The sequence below is a fragment of the Pezoporus flaviventris genome, unplaced genomic scaffold, assembly GCF_033815535.1.
Source record: "Pezoporus flaviventris isolate CSIRO_AGI_PZ_B2104156 unplaced genomic scaffold, CSIRO_AGI_Pfla_v1 ptg000107l, whole genome shotgun sequence".
In the NCBI taxonomy this organism is placed as follows: Eukaryota; Metazoa; Chordata; class Aves; order Psittaciformes; family Psittacidae; genus Pezoporus; species Pezoporus flaviventris.
This window is the reverse complement of record NW_026892655.1, coordinates 1965016-1975294: the sequence shown is the minus strand read 5'-3', so window position 1 is coordinate 1975294 and position 10279 is coordinate 1965016. Positions and strand designations below refer to the sequence as shown.

The 10279-nt window shown below is 60.8% G+C and overlaps 1 protein-coding gene across 1 annotated transcript; it reads right to left on the bottom strand.

The window, feature by feature from the left end:
• Positions 1 to 3812: 3812 nt before the first annotated feature.
• LOC133281748 (leucine-rich repeat-containing protein 37A-like) lies at positions 3813 to 9104 on the bottom strand. The gene is made up of 10 exons (XM_061477545.1): positions 8923 to 9104; positions 8679 to 8750; positions 8207 to 8278; positions 7238 to 7309; positions 6733 to 6813; positions 6217 to 6288; positions 5714 to 5788; positions 5354 to 5472; positions 3912 to 5247; positions 3813 to 3855 (listed from the first exon to the last, which is right to left on the bottom strand). Exons 1-10 carry the CDS (start codon positions 9102 to 9104, stop codon positions 3813 to 3815), a joined length of 2124 nt encoding a protein of 707 aa, XP_061333529.1.
• Between the last annotated feature and the right edge of the window lie 1175 nt (positions 9105 to 10279).

Sequence of the window (10279 nt, the reverse complement as noted above, 5' to 3'; positions counted from 1 at the left end):
AAACCTAATGCGAAATCTAAACTCACGTTAAAACGAATGGTGTTTTGTACAGGAGAAATGATGGCACCCTCTCTCTCCTTCCTGCTGTGCCCTGCTCCCACCCGTGGCTCTGAACCAGGAGGGATCCTGCAGATCCCATGGGAGACGGATGCAGACAAGTTCAAGTCCGTGTCCCAGCTCCCTGCTGCCTTTGCTGCCGGGACACAGCAGAACTGCTCAGCACAGGACGAGCGCTGGATGGTGCTGGGGCCTTGCTCTGCTCCACGCTGCGCAGGGTACTCACAGCATGGCGACGGGCCGCTGGCGGGCGGGCGGGGTCCCGCGGGCCAGCGCAGCGCAGCCGGGACCCGGGCAGGGCTCCAGGGGCGGGGCCAGGCGCAGCAGCAGCAACAACAGTCTGTTAACAGAGAACGACTCGGTCCTCACACGCGTGTCCTGAACCCTCCTCAGCAGTCAACCATTGTGCTGAGCCTGGAGAACCTCCATGTATTTTACTGCCCCGAGGAAACTCAGGGTCGTTCACTGCTGCAAGTTATGCAGGTGGCGGTGATCCCGGGAAATAAAGGGTTAGCATTGTGCCTGCTTGCTTAAGCAGTCGCTGTGCTTGGTGGAGCAGAGCCATAGGAGGCAAAGCTACTAGAATGGTGAAGCAGAATTGTAGGAGTTAGAGCTGCTAGGCAGAATTGTAGTGGATAGGATTCATAGCTTAATATTTAAGACATTCTTGTTCAAACAGTACCTTTAGAAAGAAAAGGAACAGAAGATAGCAGGGTCACAAAGTCTACAAACTTGGCAAGTTTCTGCTTTAAGATACATAAAATCGGCTTGTACCAAACCTGAGGTTTGGACAGGAGCCGAAACCCTACTGAGTCTGAGTGAAAGCAAGAGGCTACCCGCGTTGATGAAGAGGAACTACAGGCCTTCATCCTCACTGCCCCCTAACGACCACCACCAGGAGGCACTGCGCAGGCACACCAATGGGACGAATGCCAGAAAAACTAATTATAATGTCAGACAGGAATAGGTTTTGCATACGTATTAGGCGTGAAGCAGTCTTATTTTTAGGTAGTCATTATATGTAATATAAACAAACTGAGTGGCAAAGGGGGTGTGCATGCTTTTGGAGGAGCAACCCCCATGCGCCTCAGCTGAATAAAGCATACCTACTTTACAACCCTGACGAGTTGTGGAGTCAATCTGCGTGTCAGCAGAGGTCAGACTTGGGGTCTGTTCCTTTCTGCTGCACTGTTATAAAAACCTAATATCGCCAGTCTGTTTTAATCGATTTTTATTATAATTAATATCGAGAGACAATAAGCAAGCAGCGCTGGGTGCGCCGGGGAGTCTCCGCTCCACCCAAGACGCACGAGGGGAACTTCTGGGCATAGTCGCTTATACTTTTTGGTCTTGGCTTTCAGCCAATCCTGTTGTCTTCTTTTCCCGGGCTTCTCCACCTGTTGCTGGGGTCTGGTCTCTGGGTGAAGAAATATTATGTCTCCCACAAGTCTGACCGCCATCTTAGCCCCCATAAATTCCACTCCTTAGGTGTTTCTTTGTTCAGAACACAGGTTTCACAACGTTCTGCAACAGGACATATCTCTAAGTTACCTATTCCGCCACCCCCCCTTTTCTAAGAACATCCATGCAATTTAAACAATGAACAAAACGTTTATTTGCACAATACAGCGGTTGACCCAGGGGAATTATTCCCTTGTTTCTTCTTCCTCCTCACTGTGATATTGACAGGGACACTTATCATGCCCTTTGCACATAGCACAATGATCACAAGGGATTCCATCGCCACACAAAGTGCAATGATCACTAGGACCCCTGAGTTGCTGACAGGCATCACTCTGATGTAACTCAGACGCAGGCAATGATTTTTCCTGTGCTGATTCCTGCCTTGCATCGTGTTGAACACCACGGGCACAGTGGATCCCGACGCCCTGCATCCTCCAGGGAGGAGCCGTGGGGGCTTCTGAGCAGTCAGGGGCCTGCAGCATCCTGCTCCACGGACAGGGACCATTGCTCCAGATCTTAGGCACTCAGAAGCCAGAGGGCCAAACATCAGTCCACTGTCCTTATGGCAGGGAGTGGTTGGGATCCGATGCTCAACCAGCTGAAATGAGAGCAGGGACATAGCAGCAGTGGCAGAACAGCAACTACATAATAAGCCAGGAAATAGCGGCCAAGAAAACAACAGAAAGGAAACAGCATCCAAGGAAAGTCTCATGAGCTCCTACATGGCGCAAGAGCTTAACTGGGGTGCTGGCATCGCCACCATCACACTTACGCTATGCCACGCTCCTCCAAATCGTCCTCTTCTTCGGAGCCCTCCCCATCGTAGAGCTGGGCCAGGGACGCCTCCTGCTGGGCCTCGAGGGGCTGGAGCACATACTGCAGCCACTGGGGTTCCGACTGGAGCGACTCCGGAGGGAACTGGGAGGGCAGGGATTGGGAGTGGTGAGAAGCAGGCACGGGGCAGGGAGCAGGCAGACGGGAGGAGCTGGAGCCTGCCCCTGCCCTTACCTCTTCCTCGTCCGTGTCCGTGTCCGTGTCCTTGCTCCTGTTGCGCCACTTGACTTGCAGGTCCTGAAAGCGCCTGGAAACAAGCGGGAGCAGGGGGATGAGAAGCGAAGGATGAACTCCTGTGGTGCTGGAGGAGATGGGGGGGCTCTGGGCAGGGCTGGGAGCTGCTGGAGCAGAGACTGTTGGGGCAGGGCAGGAGTTACCGTCGCAGCCGCGGGCACCATCTGCTGCTGCCTTGGGAATCCTCGGCAGGTTTCTTGGTGCAGACCTGGTGACGGAGAGACAGAGACTCAGAACGCGGGGGTTCCTCATGGAACACTGCAGGACGGGGGAGCCGGAAGGTTCTTCCTCCAGCCCAGCCCCTTCTGCATCCGTGCAAGGCTGTGCCAGCAGCCACGCCTTTAGGAAGAGCCCCCCCATGCCTCTCTGCCCAGCTCCCAGGCGCTCCGGGCCTCTGGAATGACCCAGAACTCCTCATCTCAGCCTTGCTGATGTCTGCCTTTCTCCTCTGCAGGGTCCCCCCGCCCCTGCAACACGCACGATGCCTTCTAAACACATGAAAGCTCATTTGTCCCTTTGGAGGAGAAGGGCCCCAAAGGGAGGTTCAAACTCTGTGAGCACGACGGGGCCCCTGCCCTGTGCCCGGGCATGGCCCCGACCCACCAGAGCCGCGGCACCATGCGGAAGGGCTGGGTATGGGCTCAGGGCAGGGAGCAGGGGCATTGCTGCACGAATGGAAACAGCGGGCACTGGAGCAGAGCAAGGCCAGGACAGGAGCTGGGGATGGGATGCTTGGGGTGAGGGACTGCGGGATAGAGCCCGGGAAGGGCTGATGGCAGAGGCTGTGATGAGAGGGAGCCACAGCCCTGCTCAAGGAAGGAGCTGGGAAGCTGCCCAGCAGAGCTGGGGACAGACCCTGGCAGGAGCCAGGACAAGCTGCTCCCAGCAGCTCTGAACCCCTCCGAGCCCCAGGGTGCGGGTACCGCAACGAGCTCCAAGTCCGGGAGAACATCTCCTGTGCTCCCCAGCACATCCACGGGCATCCGCAGCAGCACCCGGGGCCCATGAGCACTGTGGGAGCACCCCCCTTCCCCTGGGTGCTCCAGCCCCAGGGCTTGGCTGGCAGTGCTCTGCCAAATGAGTCCATGGCTCACCTTGAAGCAGCACAGCACCAGAATTGCAATAGATGTGATGAGGGTGATGATGGCGGACAGCAAGAGCGCCAGCAGCCGCCTGTGGCCAGAGGTGTGCTTGGCCATCTCCTGGGAGAAAAGGAGGGCGCATTAGGGTGGAGAGGAAAGGAAAAGGAGGCCCCTTCCATTCCCACTGTCCACACACACACACGCAGCAGTGCCCTGCTCTCTCGTACCGTCTCTGCAGACTCCCTGTCCATGTCCTTGGGCTGGGCACGGGGATGCGAGGTGCCGGCATCCTCCTCCCACACACACTGCTCCAGGAGGTCAGAGGGCTCCGGGTCACGCTGCCTCTCGCTCAGCAGCTTCAGGAGCAGCCCCATCCTCGAGACCATGCTGGAGCAGGCCGGCTGGAGCTGGGGCAGGCCACAGTCCCCACGCAGGGCTCGAGCCACGCGTGCCATGAACTCGTGCAGGGCTCGGTCTGGCACCAGTGAGTGCCGGTGGCGGCTGAACAAGAAGTCAAAGGCGGCTCCTGGTGTGGCCGCGCTGCCCGGGGCGCTGGAGCTGCCGGGTGCCGTTGGGACGGGCGGTTCCTGCCCCTTGTGCTGCCCGCGCCTGGTGGTGCTTGCAGGGGTGCTGGGTGGGCTCCCGCCCCGAGGGGAACGCTCTGCTGCAGCCGTGGCCTCTGGAGCGCTGCTGGCAGCAGGGGGGCCGTTGTCAGCCGGCAGAGCATGGACGAAATGCTGCATACTGCTCAGTCTCTGCTCTGCTCCACCCTCTGCTGCTGGGAGCTCTTCCTCTGCACCCTTGCTGCCCACTGTCCTTTCACTGTCCTGCAGCTTCTGCTCCTTGCTGGTCCCAGCAGAGTCCGGAGTTGGAGCTGGTGCTTCCTCCTGGACTTCTGCCCCCTCCTCATCCTCCATCCCATCCGCCGTGTTGCTTTCTTGGAGGGCATTGGTGTGACTGTGATTCCAACCAGCCTGGGCCAGATGCGGGGCCTCTGTTGGGTTTGGTGTAGGGAGCTGTGCTGCAGGAGGTGCTCGCTGGTGGCCGGAGACAGGCAGGATGTCACTGATGTCCAGCCTCTGGACTGCTTCCCAAAGGACGGATTCTGCCCGGGTCAAGTGCCGGCCAGGTTCACGGCGTTCCCAGCCTGTGGCTCTTCCTCCCTGTCCTGCTGGCATCTCCTGCCCCTCGTCGCTCTGCGCTGGTTGGGCTGTGCTGGGGCTTTTCACAGTCAAGATGCTCACGGCCTTGTGCAGCTTGGTCTTGAGCTGTGCCACGAGCCCCTCTGCCAGAGAATAGAACCTCCTGGTGTCAGTGGAGCTGCTCCAGCCCCTGTGCTGAACGCTCTGCAGCATCCGCACCAGCTCCTTGGCGGTGTTGCTCTCCTGGCTCGAGAGCTGCTGAGGGGAAGGTGCCGACGCATCGGGGCTGCTCAGGCTTAGGACAACCGTGAGCGTGACTGTTCTCTGCTCCCTGAGCGAGGGCTCCTTGGGCTGGATCTTCAACGTGGAGCTGCTCTTCCCCTTCCTGGGTGGCACGGCTCCCGTCAGGGGCCCTGGTGTCTCTGCCAGGGGAGCTGTAACACACCGAGAGCACATCAGGCACAAGAAGCTTTCTGGCAGACGCAGGCTCAGAGGGTTCGCTATAGCTGGGGGGCACGGGCAGGGCCGTGGGGCACCTACCGCAGCGGGGAGCACTGGTGCTGCACACGCTCACGCAGTCGAAGCTGAGGGTCCTGCACGGGGTCTCGGTGCTGTGCTTGTGCTGGCAGAGGCAGCAGGCCGTGTCGTTGGACAGCTTGCTAGAGAACAGAGGTTGTGCACACACACTCAGCATCGCCACCCAGGGCAGCGACTCCAACCCAGGCTGCGCGCCGAATCGCGTCAGGGGTCTGCTTCAGCGTCCGCTGCGGCTCTGGGAAACCTCCCCTCACCCCCAGTGTCCCAGTGGACAGCTTTGTGGTGCCGGGTTTGCTCCCCACGCAGAGCCCTTGTCCCAGCAGCTGAGATCTGCTGGCGGTGGGAGCCGGCCCCTGCACTCACAGTGTTTCCAAGCGGGATGTTCTCAGGAGCAGCACGAGCAGCGTCTGCCGAGTCACTCGTGTGGCAGCCAGGTCCCTGCAAGGTTGCAGTAAACACAGCACATCTGAGGTGGCGGCACCAGCCTCTGCCTCGGGAGCAAGCCCAGTCCCTGCTGCTTGCGGTGCTGGCCGCAGGGGGATCTGCTGCTACCTAATCCAGGAGAAATGATGGAACCCCCTCTCTCCTTCCTGCTGTGCCCTGCTCCCACCCGTGGCTCTGAACCAGGAGGGATCCTGCAGATCCCATGGGAGACGGATGCAGACAAGTTCAAGTCCGTGTCCCAGCTCCCTGCTGCCTTTGCTGCCGGGACACAGCAGAACTGCTCAGCCTTTGCCTGGCTCTGCCGCTGCCTCCGGCAGGAGAAGGGTGGGATTGCTGCTGGATCTCTGCTTTCCTGGCCACGGGGCACCCAGAGACACAAAGAGCGAGCCATGGTAGGCTGTTAACAGGGAGTCCGTACTTACAGGTGCGTGACTGAAGGCAGCTTGAAGAACCACGGGTCCTCGATAACAGACAGGGGGTTATGGCCCAGGACCCTGAAATGAACCAACACCCTTGTGAGCTGGGGGTGCAGGATGTGAGCGGTGGCGTGGGCTCAGGGCTACGTGTGTGAGGAAGGGCTGGGGTGAAGGTTCCAGGCCGGGGCAGATGCTGACGGGCAGATTCACAACATACACCAGGTCTTGACTATCTCCAGCCCAGAGATCAAAAGCCCAGAAGTGCTGCTTCTGGAAAACACAACGTCTCTTTCTTTCCTCCTCAGCTCACACCTTCTGGTGGCTCCCCTCCACCAGGCCTTGCCCTCACATTCCCACTGTCCATGAGCTTTGTCTCTGTTCCTGCACCCAGCCAGGCAAAGCCGTGGCCTGACAGAGCTGCCAGTCAGCATTGATGCTGCTGCCTCTGTGGGGCAAGAGGTGAGCAGAGCACAGTGACAAGCGCCACTGCTCTGAGCTACCCTTAGCCCTTGGAACACTCACAGTGTCTGGAGGAACTGCATCCCGTGCCATGCCCGGAAGGCGTCACTCCGGATCTCGGTGAGGAGATTTCCCTCCAGGTTTCTGGGGAAACAGGAGAGCACAGAAATGAACTGGGTCTGACCCCCAGGAAGCTGGAGTGAAGCAGCTCTGATCGGGAGCAAGCAGCCCCATCCAAGGTGGAACTGGGAGGAAGCCGCCATTTTCTCTCCTGCTGTTTGTTAACCTGCCTGGGAGAGATGAAGTGCACGTGTGCTGCCTCTCTGCCTGCTCAGGGACACAGCAAGCCTCAAGCCTTGGCTTCTGCTCTGGCTGTGTTTGCACAAGCCGTGGCCCCACCGTGCTGTGGCCACCAGCCATGCCCTGAGCTCCTGGGCTCGGCTGCTCCTTCAGCAGCAGAAATTGGAGCCCTTGTTCTAAAACTAACAGGAGCTTTTTCCAGCAGCAGCGGGTTCTAAATGCAAACGGGCTTCACCAAGCACACCAGGAAGAAACCCCCATAACTCACAGGGTCTCCAGGAAAGGAAGGTTCTCAAACGCATCTGCCTCGATCGCCTGGATTTTGTTGTAAGATAAATCCCTGTTAACAGGAGAACACAAAAAGTCGGTGCCATTTGCACGGTGCTGGTTCCTCTCGGGTGCTCGCACACGGGCAGCACAGACGTGCCACAGCTCTCATTTCACGTGGGGTTTCTCTCTGGCACTGGCTTGCAGTGGTGCGTAACCGGGGCTCACGCTCCTGGCCGCGGTGGCTGCAGCTCAGAGAGGTTCTCCCAGCTCTGATCCCACCGGGGTGTTTCAGGGCTGACTTTCCTCTCTGGTAACAGAGCAGGTTCTTTATGCACGCCCCAAGCACCTCTTGCGTGAGGCCTCAGGGACCGGCTGAAACGCCCTGTGTCACCAGCATGGGGCTATTTCCCTTCGCTCCCAAACGTCACCTCCCTGCACAGCCCTGCTCTGGTGTGCGCAGGAGCCCTCTGGCCTGGCTCTAGAAACCAAAAGGCTCCTTGTCCCAGCCTGAACCCCCTGCCTGGGCTTGTTCTGCCGCAGGCAAGGAGAGAGGAACCTTTGTGGGCAGCGTCTCATGGCCGGCTCAGCCAGAGACCCCGGCCCCATTGTGTGGGTGAAAGGGAAGTGCCTGCTCCTCTCCATGGGCGATGGAGAGAAGCTGCACCGTGAGCTCAGTCCCCGGCAGCTCTGGGGCACCTGAGCTGAGAGGGGACGAATGCACGAGCTTGGCCCTGGAGGAGGCGACCTCGTGTGGGTCTGTGCAGGGAAAGGGCAGCAGCCGCCTGCTCCTGCTTGGCCGTGGGGCAGTGGGAGCGCAGCGCGTCCCTGCGGAGCCCTCCCCTGCACCAAGGCCCTGCTGTGCCCTGGGGGATCCCCGCAGGAATAAAGCCCTTCCCGGGGCGGGCTGGGCAGCAGGGGCAGGGCCGGGGGAGGCTGTGCCCAGCGCCGCGGGCAGGGGGGTACCTACAGGTGCCTCAGCAGGAGCAGCCCCTCCAGTGAGCGCCTCTTCACTGCCCGCAGGCTGTTGTGCTGGAGGACCCTGCAAGAGACAGACGGACACGGGCAGTGGCACCGCGGCTCAGGGGCTATGGAGCTGTCGGGGGAGCAGCCCTGCAGCAGCGGCCCTGCAGCACCTCCGCGGGTCCCGCCGGGGCTCATCACCCTCCCGGCAGGAGCAGGCACTTGCTCCCGGCCTGCTGACCCTGACTGCAGCCCGAGCACGGGCTCCTCAGGCCCAGGGATGGCCCCGGGGGCGGGAGGGAGGGACACAGCCCCGGGCACTGCTCGCCATGGAGCAGCTCTGGGGATTCAGAGCCCTCCTTGCTGAGCAGCTCGGCCTTGGCTGCACGCGGCAAGCACTGGTGCGGTGCTCGACAGCCCGGCGGAGGGATGGGGATCCCGGAACCCCTGCGCCATGTCCGACGCTGGTGGATACTCACAGCTTCTCAGCCCACGGGTATCCCTGCCACACCTGCGTGGGGATGAGGGCGAGCGCGTTCCCACTGAAATCCCTGCGGAGAAGCCATTGGCAGCGTCACCCCCAGCACAAACCCTTCCCCTGCCCCAGGGCTGTGGCCTGGAGCTGCCCCCTCGGCGCTGCCCCTCAGCCCCCCACAGGCAGCGGGGCCCTGGAGCCGCTCTCGGGGTGTCCCGGGGCAGCGCCCGGAGCTGCAGGGCACTCACAGGATAATGAAGGTTCGCTGGTGCGTGGCCGGGGGCACGCGGGCCAGGGCAGCGCCGCTGCAGTCCAGCCGGTGCCTGCGGCAGCGGCAGAGCCCCGGGCAGGGCTCCAGGGGCCCGGCCAGACTGGGGGCCAGGCCCAGCAGCAGCAGCAGCAGCAGCAGCAGCAGCTGCAGCGGTGCCATGGCGGGGCAGGATCTGAGCATGTTCGGTACTGCAGGAGGCTCAAGGCTGGGGATCCAAACCAGGAGCTCTGAGCCCAGCAGCGGGTCTGGGGCGGTGCTGGCCCTGCTGGGCAGATAAAGCCTGGAACACCTCACATGTCACAATGGGGCCAGGCCTGGGAGCGTGCGTCCCCATTGTGACATGGGATAGTCCCTGCCACTGGCGCTGGTTGCTCCAATGTGGGGAAAGCTTCAGGCCCGATGTGTTGGCTTGGAAACAGCAGTGTCACTTCCAAGGGACACCTGGAAGTGTCGGTGTCACACCCAGACCCTGCGGTGAACTGCTGGGCACCTCCTTCTCCATTTGGATGGCAACGGGCTCCAACTGAAGGGAGTCAAAAAGCACTGCACATGCGCAGTTGCAGGAGTTCACGGAAATACTAATTATCGTACGAAGCGGGGACAGGTTATGAATGCGTATAGCAGCTCTCATGAATGCGTAACCACAATGCTATACATGTTTGAAGGACGGGCGCCTGCGGCATGCACGACTTTGGTGGGCTAGCCCCGTGGTGCCCAGCGCTGAAGAAACATGGCCACTTTACAACCCTCATGGGCTCATTGGTTGTACAGGCCTTTCTCCGCACGTCAGCGGCTCCCCTCCGGCCGAGGGGCTGCGCCTGGAGGCAGCGGGACAGGGAGCTGCGGAGCACGGGCGCGCCGCCTCCACCTCCCTCACTTGCACGGCGGCGGCAGCAGCAGGCTCCGGCGGGCTCCCGCCATTGCCCGCCCGCCCCTGGCCCTTGTGTGCTCCGGCAGGCACGGGTTGGCGCTGCGCCCGCCGAGATGCGCGCGGCGGGGGGTCCACTTCTCCCGGCGAGAGGCGGGGGGAAACCCAGCCTCTGCCCCGGAGGTTTTACACCCGCAACAACAGTCTGTTAACAGAAAACGACTCAGTCCTCACACGCGTCAATTCCTTCTCCAACCTCGCACACCCTCGGAACGCTGCAGGGTGCCAGAGCAGCTCTTGGACCCTGTTCAGCCCCAGAACACGCTGTATTGGAGCAGGGATGCAGCCGTGCACCCAGCACCTCGCTGACACTGACGTGCTTTGCTCATAGGGCCTCCAGGCACAGCTTGGGTTTGCTCTGAAGAGCAGGGCAGGGCTCCAGAAGGCAGAAGTCCATCAACTCCCA

What these genes read in the sequence shown, in the direction of transcription:
- LOC133281748 (XM_061477545.1), bottom strand. Translation starts at nt 9,104, where the DNA reads ATGGCACCGCTGCAGCTGCTGCTGCTGCTGCTGCTGCTGCTGCTGGGC. An exon ending in CTGCTCCTGCTGAGGCACCT is followed by an intron (nt 7,310 to 8,206) that starts GTAGGTACCCCC and finishes TCCTGTTAACAG; the next exon opens with GGATTTATCTTACAACAAAA. An exon ending in CCCAAGGACATGGACAGGGA is followed by an intron (nt 3,856 to 3,911) that starts GTCTGCAGAGAC and finishes GTGTGTGGACAG; the next exon opens with TGGGAATGGAAGGGGCCTCC.